The 18709-nt window shown below is 37.6% G+C and overlaps 1 protein-coding gene across 2 annotated transcripts in view; it reads right to left on the bottom strand.

The window, feature by feature from the left end:
- Positions 1 to 18709, bottom strand: part of GLRA2 (glycine receptor alpha 2) — a 206737-nt gene that overhangs the window by 108786 nt on the left and 79242 nt on the right. For both annotated transcript variants that reach the window (XM_068962485.1, XM_068962484.1), the window contains exon 7: positions 18172 to 18386. In XM_068962485.1, coding sequence (XP_068818586.1) covers positions 18172 to 18386 — 215 coding nt within the window. The remainder of the gene's footprint in view (positions 1 to 18171; positions 18387 to 18709) is intronic.

An 18709-nucleotide genomic window follows, 5' to 3' on the forward strand; every position in this document is an offset into this window, starting at 1 on the left:
ATATGCCAAAGCTTGGCTTTGTTACTTTTCAATATTTTATCCAAGAGCTCAGTAAAATCCTGATTTCTCAAAACAGAATAGTTCCCCGCCTCTTTCAGAAATACCAATGTGACCTAGGAAATTCCTTCCAATTAGCTTGGGATTAGGAGCATTCATCTTTATTTTTTAAGTTAAAACAGACATCCCCCAAAACTCATTATCTCAAAACTTTTGTAGGTATCAATCTTGCTGCTTTCATAGTTTCTCTTGCTGCAGTCTCTAGATAGAAACATTCTTATGGGGAATAAAGCATGATCAAACATGGCAGGACTCTTGTTTTAAATTCCAAGCTGCCTGGGTTTGGCAGCTTCTTGAAATGGCCCAGCTGGTCTTAGTTGACCAGATGGCTGAAAAGCAAGGCAAATTTTCCTTATATAGGAAATAGGGCATCTCAGTTAATAATGGCTAAGGATAATGCCTCTGGAACTTTGCTCCAAGGAGATGGTTATGGACCTGTGAGAGTCACCTGCACTGCATCCCAACTGTCCCCTATCAGTGCTTGCTCTCAGCTCTATAGCCTCTTGGCTGTAGCCACGAATTAGACTCAAGACATGCTTACGAGTGGCTGCAAATCATTTAGCTGTAATAACAAACAGCATAAAGGAAAAGAATTGTTTAACTCCATTTGGCTACACTCAAAGCCTGCCTGATGTCTCACAGCCTTCTATTCAGTTCACCCTGATATTTTCCTGTGGGTCAGAAAGACAACAATACACCCAGCCTTTAGTCTGCCTCTAGGGGTTCTATGCTCTGAACTGTTAGAACATAACCAGCAGAACAGCTTCTGGGAGGTTGGTAAAAAAAAAAAAAATCTATATTTCAAAAACCAATTTTATAGTTTCAAATGGCAAAGTACCTATGGAACAGATATCATGCCGTTATTTCATTTTTCTTTTTTGAGGGAGGAGACTGAACTTCTAAACACCAAACTAAATAAAAACTACAAAAAGCTTTGGTTGGCAGGAAGGCAGGAAATTAACTTGGATTCAATAAACACAATTTCTTACTTGAAATGTGTTTAAAATTCGTGAAGCGTGTTGGAAACCTGCCCAGATTGTCTTCTCGAAAAGCTTGTTTTATAAATGTAGCCCAAATATTATGAATAGTAAAGACCTCATTGCCTGGAATGACCTTTACCTCCTCCTACTTCACCTATTTAGTCGGCTTCATAGATTCAGTTAAGGATCCCTCCTTCAGGTCATGTTCCTAGTACTGCACCTTCCCTCTTCTCTGGCTCCCTTCCCCTCTTCTCCTTCCCTCTTCTCTCTGTGTTTCATCCTCCTCCATTTAATAAGTTAGGCATTTTCACTGATGTCCTGTATTCCACATTGTTTAATGATCAACATTCCACGTATCTGTCTTTGGCATACCAGATTACAGGTCCCTGAGCAGAGGCAAGGACTGTTTTTTTCTTTTTTAATCTTTGGTTTCCCCAGCCCCTAGCACAATGAATAGCACAGGGGAGATATTCGATAAATGTTAAGGTGAATAAATGAACGGATGAATGAACCACCAATTAAATTATACTTGGAATACCTCTTGACTGCAAGCCTTTTCAACACTGTTTATTCATTCAGTAACCAACTCTTTACTGAGCACCTCCTATGAGCCAGGTGTTGTACTAAATGGTAGATATGTAAACATGGACAAATCAACAGAGTCCTTGTCCTCACAGGACTAAGACTCTAAAATTAAACATATTTATTTATTTTATAAGGATAATAGCATTGGAGTTGGAGACACTTCTTGTTTCAGAATTTCTACAAAAGCCTCACTATGAAGGGAGAATCTACATATATGCTTTCAGGATGCAGGACTTTCTAGAAGAACTGCTATCTAGAGACTTTTATACCTGGCACCGTTTATTATGGAAGACTAGACATTTGAAAAGAATTAATTGAAATAATGGAATTTGTGGATGTTGACAGTGCTATGGCATTTTCCCCACTCTTCTAAAGGTGGGAGGAGAGGAGAAGGTTGTATACCCCTGTCACAGTAAGGGAAGAGGTTGGCATCTCCTCCACATGTCATATCTGCTGAGCTGCTGAAACTCCAAGTTGCCCTGGGATCAGACAGTAAAAGAGTTACTAGGAGAACCTGTCTTGTATCCTTAGTAGTTTGGGCTTTGTGTGAAAATGTGAACACCAGTACTTCTTTCTAACAGTACAACAGGGCTGTCTGCTGTCACGATGTTTGTTGAACCTATATGCTAAGCACATCATGAGAAATGCTGGGCTGGATGAATTACAAGCTGAAATCAAGATAGCTGGGAGAAACATCAGCAACCTCATATATGTGGGTGACACCACTCTAATGGCAGAAAGTGAAGAGAAACTAAAGAGCCTCTGGATGAGAGTGAAGGAGGAGAGTGAAAGAGCCAGTTTAAGATTAAATATTAAATAGCATCATAACAAAATGCAAAAAAAAGAGAAAGAAACTCTTAAATATTCCAGATGTTAAAATAAATGGTGATTATTCTCTTCAAGAAAATTAGAGATAGCAAGGGAACTTTTCATGCAAAGATGGACACACAATAAAGGACAGAAATAGTATGGACCTAACAGAAGCAGAAGGTATTAAGAAGAGGTGGCAAGAATACACAGAAGAACTATACAAAAAAGATCTTAATGACCAAGATAACCATGATGGTGTGATCACTCACCTAGAGCCAGACATCCTAGAGTGCAAAGTCAAGTGGGCCTTAGGAAGCATCACTATGAACAAAGCTAGTGGAGATGATTCAGTACCAGCTGACCTATTTCAAATCCTAAAAGATGATGCTGTGAAAGTGCTGCACTCAATATACCAGCAAATTTGGAAAACTCAGCAGTGGCCACAGGACTGGAAAAGGTCATTTTTCATTCCCGTCCCAAAAAAGGCAAAGCCAAAGAATGTTCAAACTACTGCACAATTGCACTCATCTCACACTCTAGCAAAGCTAGCTCAAAAAAAAAAAAAAAAAAAAAACAAAGTTCAAAATTCTTCAAGCCAGACTTCAACAGACGTGAACCAAGAACTTTCAGATGTTCAAGCTGGATTTAGAAAAGGCAGAGGAACTAGAGATCAAATTGAAAACATCATTGGATCATAGAAAAAGCAAGATAATTCAAAAAAAAAAAAAGCATCTACTTCTGCTTGATTGACTATGCTAGAGCCTCTGACTGTGTGGATCACAACAAACTGTGGAGAATTCTTCAAGAGATAGAGATACCAGACCACCTTACCTGCCTCCTGAGAAATCTGAATGTAGGGCAAGAAGCAACAGTTAGAACTGGACATGGAACAACAGACTGGTTCCAAATTGGGAAAGGAGTATGTCAAGGCTGTATATTGTCACCCTGTTTATTTCACTTATATGCAGAGGACATCATGCAGAATGCCGGGCTGCATGAAACACAAGCTGGAATCAAGATTGCCAGGAGAAATATCAATAACTTCAGATATGCAGATGACACCACCCTTATGGCAGAAAGCAAAGAAGAACTTTCCTGATGAAAGTGAAAGAGGAGAGTGAAAAAGTTGGCTTAAAAGTCAACATTCAGAAAACTAAGATCATGGCATCTGGTCCCGTCACTTCATGGCAAATAGATGGGGAAACAATGGAAACAGTGACAGACTTGTATTTTCTTGGGATCCAAAATCACTGCAGATGGTGACTGCAGCTATGAAATTATAAGATGTTTTTTCCTTGGAAGAAAAGCTATGAGAAACCTGGACATTGTACTAAAAAGCAGAGACATTTTTTGCCAACAAAGGTTGGTATAGTCAAAGCTATGGTTTTTCCAGTGGTCATGTATGGATGTGAGAGTTGGACCATAAAGAAAACTGAGTATTGGAGATTTGATAGTTTTGAACTGTGGTGTTGGAGAAGACTCTTGAGAGTCCCTTGGACTGCGAGGAAATCAAACCAGTCAATCCTAAAGGAAATCAGTCCTGAATATTCATTGGAAGGACTGATGCTGAAGCTGTAAATCCAATACTCTGGCCACTTGATGCAAAGAACTGATTCATTTGAAAAGACCCTGATGCTGGGAAAGATTGAAGGCAAGAGGAAAAGGGGACAACAGGGGGTGAAATGGTTGGATGGCATCACCGATTCGGTGGACATGAGTTTGAGCAAGCTCAGGGAGTTGGTGATGGAAGAGGTAGCCTGGCATGCTGCAGTTCATGGGGCCACAAAGAATCAGACACAACTGAGCTACTGAACTGATCTGAATACATCAAATTTACTGTTAAGTTACTGCAAATATAGTCATGATCAATTTGAAGTGGCTCATATTAATATATAGAAATGTATACAACTTTGATCTAAATTTTCTGTTTGTGCGTGTATGAGGTTTGGCTACAAATGTACCTGGAAAAATATACTGAAGGACATAAATCTAAATTTTAATAGTTATATACTGGCTCATTAATGTCAATGATATTTTCTGTGTTTTCTGTCTTATTTATAACAAGCATGTCTTACTTGTTATACATAAGATAGTGCAATGCACGTACCTATTCTGTATAGGGCATTGCCATAGACCCTGGAAGCACTTTCTTAGGGACTGCTATGTGTATAAATTAGAATGAGCGTGTGTGTGTAAGTAATTCTTTGTTTTCCATGATTCATTTTTTATCCCATTTTCCTTTCTCACTGTCATCCATATGAGTCACATCTCCCCACAGTCAGTTGAGAGCCAACCATGTTTAATAATAGCCTAATAAAATATACATAGAAAGATAAACCTATGATAGCAAAAGGATAATCATGATGAGTTCAGAGCCGAATATAAAAAATTTTTTTATTATACTCTGTTTAGGTTTATCTGAATTCCTGATTGCCTCTCATACAAAGATTACTAATCAGTGACCACTTATTTAGCAGTAGTTTTTTTAATTGAAATATACGTGATTTAAATATTATATTAGTTTCATGTGTACAGCATACTAATTCAATATTTTATAGATTATACTCCATTATAAGTTATTACAAAATAATGACTTGAATTCCCTGTGAGGTATGATGTATTCTTGTTGCTTTTTGATTTTATCATAGTATTTTAAATCTCTTAATCCCATAACTCTGTCTTCCCCCACCAACTTCCCTGTCCCCACTGATAACCACTAGTTTGTTCTCTATATCTGTAAGACCGTTTCTGTTTTTCTGCATACATTCATTTGTTTTACTTTTAAGATTCCAAACATAAGTGATGTCATATAGTGTTTGTCTTTCTTTCTCTAACTTATTTCACTAAACATAATATTGTCTAGCTCCAACCACATTACTGCAGATGGCAGAATTTCATTCTTTTATATAACTGAGTAATATGTTCTTTATCCATTTGTCTATTGATGAGCAATTATGTTACTTCCATATCTTGCCAATTGCAAATAGTGCTGCTATGAACACTGGGGTGCATGTATCTTTTTGAATTAGTGTTTTCGATTTTTTTCTGGATATACACCTAAGAGTGAAATTGTTGGATCATGGTAGTTCTATTTTTAGTTTTTTGAGGAATCCCTATATTGTTTTCCCTAGTGGCTGCACAAAGTTACATTCCCACCAACTATGTATGAGGGTTCCCTTTTCCCCACATCCTCACCAACCAACATTTGTTATGTGTAGGCTTCTTGATACTAGCTATTCTGACAGGTGTGAGGTTTTGATTGTGGCTTTGATTTGCATTTCCCTGATGATTAATGATGTTGAGAAACTTTTCACGTGCCTGGTGACCATCTGCTTTTCCTCTTTGCAAAAATGTCTATGTAGGTTTTTTGCCTCCTTTTGGATTGGGTTGTTTAGTTTTTTATATTGAGTTGTATGAGCTATTTATTTACTTTGGATATTAACTCCTTGTCAATCATGTCATTTGCAAATATTTTCTTCTATTTAGTAAGTTACCTTTTTGTTTTGTTTATGGTTTCTGTTGCTGTGAAAAAGCTTTTGAGTTTAATCAGGTTCCATTTGTATATTTTTGCTTTTATTTCTTTTGCCTTAGGAGACAGATCCAAAAAAAATAATGATACGCCTTATGTCAAAGAATGTTCTGCCTTGGAGTCTTCTTGGAGTTTTATGTTTTCAGGTCTTACATTTAGGACTTTAATCCATTTTGAGTTTATTTTTACATATGATGTGATGAAATGTTTTAATCTCATTCTTTTATGTATAGCTGTACAATTTTCCCACCAGCACTTACGAAAGAGACTTTGTTTTCTCCATTGTTTATCCTTGCCTACTTTGTCATAGATTAATTGACTGTGTATGCTGGGTTTATTTGTGAGCTTTTTATTCTGGTCCACAGATCTATGTGTCTGTTTCTGTGCCAATGCCACGATGTTTTGCTTACTGTAGTTTGGTCATATTATATTAAATCAGGGAGTGTGATATCGCAGCTTTGTTTTTGGATGTCTTTCCATTCCTTTGTATCATCCTCAGTTTCCTTCATCATTGTTTTATACTTTTCAAAGTACAGGTCTTTTACTTCCTTTGTTAAGCTTTATTTCTGGATATTTTATTCTTTTTGATGTGATTTAAATAGGATTTTTTCTTTCTCTTTCTGATAGTTCATTATTAGGGTATAGAAAAGCAACAGGTTTCTATATATTAACCTTGTATCCTACAACTTTTCTGAATTTATTTATTTATTCTACTAGTTTTTTGGTGGATACTTTAGGATTTTCTACATAAAGTACCATATAATCTGCAAATAGTGACAGTTTTACTTGTTCCTTTCCAATATGGATACTTGTTCTTGCTTCCTTCCATCTGAGTACTGTTACTAGCACTTCCAATACTATGTTTAAAAAAGTGAGGAGAATGGGCATCCTTGTCTTGTTTCTGATTTTATTTTATTTTATTTTTAGCTTAAATGGAGCAATTTATTTTCTCATGGTGCTGGAGGCTCAGCGTCCAAGATCAAAATAGCAGCAGGGTTGTTTTGTTCTTTTCTCAAAATTTTATTTATTTATTTTAATTGGAAGCTAATTACTTTATAATATTATAGTGGTTTTTGCCATACATTGACATGAATCAGGGATGGGTGTACATGTGTTCCCCATCCTGAACCCCCTCCCACCTCCCTCCCCATCCCATACCTCAGGGTCATCTCAGTGCACCAGCCCTGACACCCTGTCTCATGCATCAAACCTGGATTGGTGATGTATTTCACATATGATAATATACATGTTTCAATGTGATTCTCTCAAATCATCCCACCCTAGCCTTCTCCCACAGAGTCCAAAAGTCTGTTCTTTACATCTGAGTCTCTTTTGCTGTCTTCCATATAGGGTCATTATTACCATCTTTCTAAATTCCATATATCTGTGTTAATATAGTGTATGGTGCTTTTCTTTCTGGCTTACTTCACTCTGTATAATAGGCTCCACTTTCATCCACCTCATTAGAACTGATTCACATGCATTCCTTTTAATAGCTGAGTAATACTCCATTGTGTATATTTACCACAGTTTTTTTTTTATCCACTCATCTGCCAATGGACATCTAGGTTGCTTCCATGTATTGGCTATTGTAAACAGTGCTGCGATGAACACTGGGGTACATGCCTCTCTTTCAGTTCTGGTTTCCTTGATGTGTATGCCCAGTGGGATTGCTGGGTCGTATGGCAGTTGTATTTCCAGTTTTTTAAGGAATCTCCACACTGTTCTCTATAGTGACTGTACTATTTTGCATTCCCACCAACAGTGTAAGAGGGTTCCCTTTTCTCTGTACTCTCTCCAGCATTTATTGTTCATAGACTTTTTGATAGCAGCCATTCTGACTGGCATGAGATAGTACCTCATTGTGGTTTTGATTTACATTTCTCTGATAATGAGTGATGTTGAACATCTTTTCATGTGTTTGTTAACCATCTGTATGTCTTCTCTGGAGAAATGTCTGTTTAGTTCTTTGGCCCATTTTTTTTTTATTGGGTCATTTGTTTTTCTGGAATTGAGCTGCATGAGCTGCTTGTGTATTTTTGAAATTATTCCTTTTCAGTTGCTTCTTTGCTATTATTTTCTCCCATTCTGAAGTCTGTCTTTTCACCTTGCTTATAGTTTCCTTCATTGTGCAAAAGCTTTTAAGTTTAATTAGGTCCCATTTGTTTATTTTTGCTTTTATTTCCATTACTCTGGAAGGTGGGTCATAGAGGATCCTGCTGTGATTTATGTAAGAGAGTGTTTTGCCCATGTTTTCTCTAGGAGTTTTATAGTTTCTGGTCTTACATTTAGATCTTTAATCCATTTTGAGTTTATTTTTGTGTATGGTGTTAGAAAGTGTTTTAGTTTCATTCTTTTACAAGTGGTTGGCCAGTTTTCCCAGCACCACTTGTTAAAGAGATTGTCTTTTCTCCATTGTATATTCTTGCCTCCTTTGTCAAAGATAAGGTGTCCATAGGTGCATGGATTTATCTCTGGGCTTTCTATTTTGTTCCATTGATCTATATTTCTGTCTTTGTGCCAGTACCATACTGTCTTGATGACTGTAGCTTTGTAGTAGAGCCTGAAGTCAGGCAGCTTGATTCCTCCAGTTCCATTCTTCTTTCTCAAGATTGCTTTGGCTATTTGAGGTTTTTTGTACTTCCATACAAATTATGAAATTATTTGTTCTAACTCTGTGAAAAATACCATTGGTAGCTTGATAAGGATTTCATTGAATCTATAGATTGCTTTGGGTAGAATACTCCTTGCTATATTGATTCTTCTGATCCATGAACACGGTATATTTCTCCATCTCTTAGTGTCCTCTTTGATTTCTTTCACAAATGTTTTATAGTTTTCTATATATAGGTCTTTTGTTTCTTTAGGTAGATTTACTCCTAAGTATTTTATTCTTTTCATTGCAATGGTGAATGGAATTGTTTCCTTAATTTCTCTTTCTGTTTTCTCATTGTTAGTGTATAGGAATGCAAGGGATTTCTGTGTGTTAATTTTATATCCTGCAACTTTACTATATTCACTGATCAGCTCTAGTCATTTTCTGGTGGAGTCTTTAGGGTTTTCTATGTAGAGGATCATGTCATCTGCAAACAGTGAGAGTTTTACTTCTTTTGCAATCTGGATTCCCTTTATTTCTTTTTCTTCTCTTATTGCTGTGACTAAAACTTCCAAAACTGTGTTGAATAGTAGCGGTGAAAGTGGGCACCCTTGTCTTGTTCCTGACTTTAGGGGAAATGCTTTCAATTTTTCACCATTGAGGATAATGTTTGCTGTGGGTTTATCATATATGGCTTTCATTATGTTGAGGTGTGTTCCTTCTATGCCTGCTTTCTGGAGGGTTTTTATCATAAATGAAGGTTGTTATTTTTGATTTTAAAAGAAATGCTTTTAGCCTTTCACCATTGGGTATGTAGTTAGCTGTGGGTTTGTCATAAATGGTTTTTTATTATATTGAGATATAGTCCTTCTATATCCACCTTGATGAGAGTTTTTATTAATATCATGAATGGATATTGAATTTTTTCAAATGCTATTTGAGATCATTATATGATTTTTATTCTTCCTTTTGCTAATGTGGTGTATCACATTGATTAGTTTGCAAGTATTAAAGTAGCCTTAAGCCCCTGGAATAAATCCCACTTGATCATGCTATGCTGCTGCTGCTAAGTCACATCAGTCATGTCCGACTCTGTGCGACCCCATAGACGGCAGCCCACCAGGCCCCACTATCCCTGGAATTCTCCAGGCAAGAACACTGGAGTGGGTTGCCATTTCCTTCTCCAATGCATGAAAGTGAAAAGTGAAAGTGAAGTAGCTCAGTCGTGTCTGACTCAGCGACCCCATGGACTGCAGCCTACCAGGCTCCTCCATCCCTGGGATTTTCCAGGCGAGAGTACTGGAGTGGGGTTCCATTGCCTTCTCCAATCCTTTTTATATATTGTTGGATTCATTTTGCTAATATTTTGTTGAAGATTTTTGCATCTGTGTTCATCAGTGATATTGGCCTGGAATTTTCTTACTTTGCAGTGTCTTTTTCTGGTTTTGGTACCAAAGGTAATGGTGGCTTCAGAGATTGAATTAGGAGTGTTCTGTCCACTTCAGTTCTGGGGAATAGTTTGAGAAGCATAGGTATTAGCCCTTCTTTATATGTTTGGTAGATTTTTCCTGTGAAACCGTCTAGTCTTGGACTTTTGTTTGCTAGTTTTTAAAAAAATTACAAATTTAATGGTTCTGCTAGTTATTGGTCTTTTCAAATTGTTTCTCCTTGATTCAGTCTTGGCAGGTGTATGCTTCTAGAAATTTGTCCATTTCTTTGAGGTTGTACTATTTGTTGGCATATACTGTTGGTAGTATTGTCTTATGATTTTTGTACCTGTGTGGTATTGTCCGTTATTTCTTTTCTTTTAGTTATTGTGTCATTTATTTGGGTCCTCTCTCTTTTCTTCTTGGTGAAACAAGCTAAAAGTTTATCAAGTTTGTTTATCTTTTTGAAAAACCAGCTCTCACTTTCTTTGATATTTTCTTTTGGTCTCTATTTTTATTTCCCCTTTTACCTTTATTATTTCCTTCCTTCTGCTGAATTTGGGCTTTTTTGTTCTTTTTCTAATACCTTTACATGGTAGGCTGTGTTTTTTCATTTGAGATTTTTCTTATTTCTGGAGGAAGGCCAGTATTGGTGTAAATTTCTTAGAACGGCTTTTGCTGCATCCCATAGATTTTGTAAAGTTGTGGTGGAAAGTTGTGCTTCCCTTTTCATTTATTTGTTTTATTTTCTCATTTCCTCTTTGATTTCTTCGTTGACCCATTAGTTTTTTAGTAGCATGTTGTTTAGTCTCCACGTGTTTGTTCTTTTCTCATTTTTCTTTCTGTAACAGATTTTCAACTTCACACTATTGTGGTCAGAAAAGATGCTTGAAATGATTTCTGTCCTTTTCAATTTGTTGAGACTTATTTTATGGCCTAGCTTGTGATCTGTTCTGAAAGTAGGTCCATGTGCACTTGAAAACAGTATGTATCCTGCTGTTTGGGCATGAAATTTCCTGTAGATATCTATTCAATCTAACTGGTCTATCATGTCATTTAAGACCACTGTTGCCTTATTGATTTTCTCTCTGGATGATCTGTTCATTGATGTAAGTGGGGCATTTAAGTTCCCTACTCTTATTGTATGATTGTCCATTTCTCCCTTTATTTCTGTTAGTATTTCTTTGTATGCATAGATGTTCCTTTATTGGATGCATATTTGTTAACGTGTGTAATATATTCTTGTATTGATCACTTTATCATTGTGTAATGTCTTTCTATGTCTTTTGTTATACATTTGTTTTAAAGTCTATTTTGTGTGATATGAGTATTACTACTGCCTCCTTTCTTGTCATTTCCATTTATGTGAAATGTCTTTTTCCATTTCCTTTCTTTCAGTCTTGTGTGTGTCTTTAGTTCTGAACTGAGTTTTGTAGGCAGCATAAAGATGGGTCTTGTTTTTTTAAAAAATACAATCAGCCACTCTATGTCTTTTATTGAAACATTTAGTCCTTTAACATTTAGAGTAATTATTGATAGATATGTACTGATTGACATTTTATTACTTATTTTCTGGCTGTTTTTATAGTTTTTTTCTGGTTATTTCTTTTTGTTTCTTTCCTTGTGGCTTGATGATTATCTTTGGTAATAGTATGCTTATGTTTCTTTCTTTTTAGTTTTTGTGTTTCTATTGTAGGTTTTTTGTTTGTGGTTTTCATGGGGTTCATATATGTTGACCTATAACCAAATCTACCTGTTTTAAACTGATAATCATTTTAGTTCAAACACATTTAAAAGATCATTTTTTACACCTCTCCCCAACATTTTGTGTCTTAATATCATATTTTACATCTTCATGTTTATCCGTTTAACTCTTTATTGTAGTTATAGTTCCTTTTACATTTTTTTGTCTTTTAATATTTGTACTGGCTTAGTTAAGTGGTAGATCCTCAATCCTTACTTATATTTTCCTTTCCTTTCCTTTTTGGAACTTCAATTTTCTATAGATTCTTACTTTTTCCCTTCTCCCTCAAAGCGAAAACCCTTTAACATTTCTACATTTCTTTTACAGTAGGTTTAGTTTTGATGAACTCTTTTAGGTTTTGCTTTTCTGAGGAGTTTTATATATGCTTTGATGCTAATAGCAGTCTTTCTGGGTAGTGTATCCTAGGTTGCAGGCTTTTCCATTTCAGTACTTTGAATATATCATACAACTCTCTTCTTACCTCCAATATTTCTGCAGAAAAATCAGCTAATAGCCTTATGGAGTTTCTCTGTATATGAGTCTGTTTTTATCTTGCTGCCTTTAAAATTGTCTTTAAGTTTTGCCATTTTAATTATGATATATCTGTCTGGTTTTATACTGTTTGGAACTCTCGGTGCTTCCTGTACCTGGATATCTCTTTCCTTTTTCACTAGTTCGGGAGGTCTTTAGCCATAATTTTCTCAAATACATTTTCAGTCTCCTTCACCCTCTTCTCCTGCTGGGACCCTTATAATTTGAATATTGGTACAATTAATGCTAAGCCAGAGATCTCATAAACTGTTCTCATTTTTAAAAATTTGTTTTCTTTTATGTGATTTCCATTACTTTGTTTTCCAGATCACTTATGTATTCTGTGTCAGTCTGCTTTTCATTCCTTCTAGTGTGTTTATTTTCCATTATTGAATTCTTTATTTCTGATTGAGTCTTTTTTTATATTCTTTGTTCCATATAAACATTCTCACTATATTTATCAATTGTTTTCCTTAATTCAGTTAACATTCTTATTAGCAATGCTTTGCATTCTTTATCAGGTCAATTATATATTTCTATATAATTATGTATTTTAATTATTAAAAGAGTATCTCCAGCTCTATACAGTCAGCAAAAACAAGACTTGGAGCTGACTGTGGCTCAGATCATGAACTCCTTATTGCCACATTCAGACTTAAATTGAAGAAAGTAGGGAAAACCACTAGACCATGCAGATATGACCTAAATCAAATCCCTTATGATTATACAGTGGAAGTGAGAAATAGATTCAAGAGATTAGATCTGATGGACAGAGTGCCTGATGAACTATGGATGGAGGTTCATGACATTGTACAGGAGACAGGGATCAAGACCATCCCCATGGAAAAGAAATGCAAAAAAGCAAAATGGCTGTCTGAGGAAGCCTTACAAATAGCTGTGAAAAGAAGAGAAGTGAAAAGCAAAGGAGAAAAGGAAAGATATACCCATTTGAATGCAGAATTCCAAAGAATAACAAGGAGAGATAAGAAAGCCTTCCTCAGTGATCAGTGCAAAGAAATAGAGGAAAACAATAGAATGGGAAAGACTAGAGATCTCTTCAAGAAAATTAGAGATACCAAGGGAACATTTCATGCAAAGATGGACACAATAAAGACAGAAATGGTATGGACCTAACAGAAGCAGAAGGTATTAAGAAGTGGCAAGAATACACAGAAGAAATATACAAAAAAGATCTTCATGACCCAGATAATCACGACGGTGTGATCACTCACCTAGAGCCAGACATCCTGGAATGTGAAGTCAAGTGGGCCTTAGAAAGCATCACTATGAACAAAGCTAGTGGAGGTGATGGCATTCCAGTTGAGCTATTTCAAATCCTGAAAGATGATGCTGTGAAAGTGCTGCACTCAATATGCCAGCAAATTTGGAAAACTCAGCAGTGGCCACAGGTCTCGAAAAGGTCAGTTTTCATTCCAATCTCAAAGAAAGGCAATGCCAAAGAATGCTCAAACTACAACACAATTGCACTCATCTCACATGCTAGTAAAGTAATGCTCAAAATTCTCCAAGCCAGGCTTCAACAGCACGTGAACCATGAACTTCCAGATATTCAAGCTGGTTTTAGAAAAGGCAAAAGAACCAGAGATCAAATTGCCAACATCTGTTGGATTATTGAAAAAGCAGAAGAGTTCCAGAAAAACATCTACTTCTGGTTTATGGACTATGCCAAAGCCTTTGACTATGTGGATCACCACAAACTGTGGAAAATTCTTAAAGTGATGGGAATGCCAGACCACCTGTCCTGCCTCTTGAGAAATCTGTATGCATGTCAGGAAGCACCAGTTAGAACCAGACATGGAACAATAGACTGGTTCCAAATCGGGAAAGGAGTACATTAAGGCTGTATTGTGTCACCCTGCTTATTTAACTTATATGCAGAGTACATCATGAGAAAAGATGGGCTGGATGAAGCACAAGCTGGAATCAAGATGGCAGGGAGAAATACCAATAACCTCAGATATGCAGATGACACCACTGTTATGGCAGAAAGTGAAGAACTAAAGAGCCTCTTGATGAAAGGGAAAGAGGAGAGTGAAAAAGTTGGCTTAAAACTCAACATTCAAAAAATGAAGATCATGGCATATGGTCCCATCACTTCATGGAAAATAGATGGGGAAACAGTGGAAACAATGACAGATTTTATTTTAGGGGGCTCCAAAATCACTGCAGATGGTGACTGCAGCCATGAAATTAAAAGACGCTTGGTCCTTGGAAGAAAGATTATGACCAACCTAGATAGCATATTAAAAAGCAGAGACATTACTTTGCCAACAAAAGTCCATCTAGTCAAGGCTATGGTTTTTCCATTAGTCATGTATGGATGTGAGAGTTGGACTGTGAAGAAGGCTGAGTGACACAGTTTTGATGCTTTTGAACTGTGGTGTTGGAGAAGACTCTTGAGAGTCCCTTGGACTGCAAGGAGATCCAACCAGTCCATCCTAAAGGAAATCAGTCCTGAATATTCATTGGAAGGACTGATGCTGAAGCTGAAGCTCCAATACTTTGGCGACCTGATGCAAAGAACTGACTCATTTGAAAAGTCCCTGATACTGGGAAGGATTGAAGGCAGGAGAAGGGGATGACAGAGGATGAGATGGTTGGATGGCATCACTGATTCAATGGACATGAGTTTGAGTAAACTCCGGGAGTTGGTGATGGACAGGAAGGGCTGGCATGCTGCAGTCCACAGGGCTGCAAAAAGTTGGACATGGCTGAACTGAACTGACCTGACCTGAATTATGTTTTTTTCAGTGATTTTTCTCTTACTGTTTCGATTGAGAGTAGGTCCTATGCTTTATTATTTTCCTTAACTTTGTTTTCCTGTATGAATTTAAGTGAAACAGTTATCTATTCCAGTCTGGAAGAGATGTCATATATGGAAGCGTCCCTATGCAGACTGTGTGTGCCTAATGTGTTTGGAGAGAGAGCAGATTTGACATGGACATAAGCAAGGACTTTCCTCAGGTTGTGCTGGTAGCTATTATGTTGGTAGCTATTACGTTGATGTGAGGCTGGAGACAGAGGAGCTGGAGCTGTAGCTGGGTGTGAGTTGGGACTTTCCTTCTACTCAGTGGCCAGCACTGGCCTCCAAGTAGCTGGAGTAGAAGCCCTGTGGGTTGTACCTGAGCTGGCTCTGTTCCATTTAGATATCTGCTTTCCCCTTTCCCAGCACTAGGACTTTTGCCCCAGAAGTGGAAATTGCAGAAGAAGGGAAGCCCATGTGGCCCCTCTCAGCTCATTTTTGCCATAGACAGAAGTCTGAGTTGTTTCTAATGTGCTGCCTGTGCAGGTGCCAGCACTTATTTCTATCTGCTTAGATGCAGCCTCAGGTCCAAGTCCTGCTTGTCTCTCACTGCTGATCAGTCCCCCAGTCTGTGACACTGCCGCCCTTTTGTGGAGCTGCACTGCAGGGCAGGAGGGGCCAGTGTGGACTCTCTTTGTGTATCGGGGTTAGCTGTAGTGGAGTAGCCGCCCTTAGAGTTCTGGGCTGCTTCTGATACAGTGCTTGAGTATGTGCCAACAATAGTTACTGCTGTGTCACCCAGGCTTTCCCCCAGGACTAGGTCATCTCTCTATCCCATGGCCTAGCTTTTTCCCTGGCTGTGGCAGCCCTAGATCACATACCACACTGAGACGTGTAGTAAGCTTTGCTGGAGCAAACACCAAGCAGTTGTGGGAAACGTGATAGCCCCTGGAGCAGTCCTCTAACCATCTTCTCTGCCCTGCCCTGGGGCAAGCTAGTGCACAAGCACTCCTCAGGAGCAGAGACCAGGCTTCCTACAGACCTCCTGTTGGTCCCAGTATCCTCCAAGCAGCCAAGAGGGCTCATCTACTCTGTGTATGACCCCTGGACTGGGGCGTCCATTCTGTGGTTTTCACTGCTCACTCCCCAAAGCTGGTATTTGTTCATGTAATCTGTCTTTTCCTCTGAGACTCCTCCCAGGGTCATGGGCCCTGACTTATTTTTCTCCCCTTCCTACTTGATTCCATATGTATCTTTCTTAGCCTTGCTTGTACAAGAGTCTTTCTGCTAGTTTCCATTTAGTTTTCAATGAATATTGTTCCACATGCAAATGTATTTTTGATGTATTCATGGCAAGAGGTGACTTCCATGTCCTCCTACACTACCATCTTGATTAATCTCCTTTTTAGCAATAGTTTTGACCATAATGTAAAATCACAATGGCTAATAAGAATGAATAACAAATTTATAAAATCTCAAGCTCCCATTTTGAAGTAAATGATTATTCTTTTTGTATCAATGAGTTGTTGGAGGCTAAATATCTTATGTTTTGACATTATCTGTTTGCAGTGTACCACCAATACTTTAACTATCTATTAAATTGTGCGATATATTTGTGTGTCCTAAGGTTAAATGGCATGGCATACAGTGACAGCAGTAACTAATAAATAATGGGAAATAAACAAATGAACCTGTGTGGGAGGAGGCATATAGTGGATTAAAATTCCTGTTAGGCAGTACTGATATGTGATTATGTAGCTGGAAAAAAAAAAGCTGTTACCATTTCTGACATCTGTATTCCAATAGAAATATGACATAGGTGTTTTGTACTATTTGTTATCCTATAAAGTAAAAAAGTATCAGAGACAGATCTATTCCTTTCTCTATTAGCATACATTATCTTAATATTTATCTTTGGGGGCATGAAACTTGAAAAATTAGTATAACTGTTTTCCCACTATTCAACAAAACTCCATTAAAGCCACAGAACTCTTCCATATGTCATCTTATCTTCCAACACAGGCGATAATGTGGAACATGATATAACATTTCTTATCATGTCAGTTGCAGCACAACTAAACATAAGCCCAAGCCTGCAAAGATAGAGGATTACATCTCAGTTACTTTCTGGAACTGGGTTTTGTAGTAACTGCTAAACCAGTATGAGACAGTGTATACTGCATACTAAATTGAACTCACAGTCTGGAAAATTGAGGCTAATGACTCAATGTACTCAGTGAAAGGGGGAAATATACATAGGAACATTCTGAGGTTCTGGGGCATTTCACAAGTAGGATGTTTATCATTATTTTCCTGAGCAATATTTACAAGTGCAGACAGCCACTCTTACATAAAAATAAATTATGCAACCATTATATTATTCAAGGTACTTCAAAATGTCTTTTTGCCCCTAATATCCACTCCATACTTCTTTGTAAACCTGCCACAGTTGCCAGAATTTTTACCATCTTCAGTGACTCCACTGTTATTCTCTAGGTAACTATGTTACTCAAAATAGTAATGTTATTAGCCATTAAGGTAAATTAAGGCATAGCAAACAAACAGATATCTGATTTGCTGCACCCTAATACCGCACGTTCATTTCCTATGTACACTCACTGCATATGGCTTTTCTGTGTAAATTTGCAGTAGCTTAATTACAGTCTATGGGTTCACAAAAGAGTCAGACGCAACCCAGCGACTAAACAGGAACAAATTCAATCTTTTATTACAGTGAATGACTTCACCGAGTATATGAATCACAATAGCCTGCCCAATAAATACTTGACAATACAACATAAGTTGTATCAATCTTACTCCACTTCCTGCAAGCTTCATGCCTCGTAAACAACATGAGGTCAAAAGTACTCAAGGGCTTCTGAGAATTCCTGAGCCATGTTTCTGCCTCTGCTCATTCCTCTTCTCTCTCAACCCTGAATCCCCTTTCCCCTAATTAATCTGATTGCAAAGATCCCCCCCTTGTTCTAAGAACTCTTAATGCTCTCAAACTCAGCTTTCCATTTTCTTACTGTACTTGCATCTCCAGGTGCCGCACAGGAGCAAACATTTCTGTCTTCACAGAATTCTCCAGCCCGTAAGACCTTTGACAAACTTCTCAGGTCACTTGTTGTGAATTGAGATTTCTTACCTTCGGCAGAGATGCCCTGGAGCCTGAACTCTGGGTGGTCATTGTTAAGACTGTCGTTATGCCCAGTGCAACTCTGGCAGGGGCCGCATCCATGTTTATCCAAAAAGAGACCCAGGACAAAATGACTATCAACAAACTGGGGATGTACATCTGGATCAAATAATATCCCATCTGGCGTTCCAGGTGAAACTTAACCTCGATGCAGGTAAACTTTCCTGGAAACAGGAAATGATGATTTAAAAGCCTGTTTGAAATTATCTTTCCCATTCCAGCCTCCCACTTTATTTTTATTAAAAAAGAACATTAAAGATGGATTTGAAAGATTGCACAAAACACTGACTCTACATACCCAATTCAACTCTTTTCCAACTCAACCAGTAATGAAAATGACAGTGTGAGAATGAGTCACTGGCTCAAAACCATATGGCATATTTAGTTTTCAAATCTGTGCTTCTGGCAGTGTGATTGTTTAGACAGAGCTTCCGAGTTTTCTAGACTATTCAGTGGAAAGAAACTATTCATGTTTTGTGGGAATTAT

The sequence above is a fragment of the Capricornis sumatraensis genome, chromosome X, assembly GCF_032405125.1.
Source record: "Capricornis sumatraensis isolate serow.1 chromosome X, serow.2, whole genome shotgun sequence".
In the NCBI taxonomy this organism is placed as follows: Eukaryota; Metazoa; Chordata; class Mammalia; order Artiodactyla; family Bovidae; genus Capricornis; species Capricornis sumatraensis.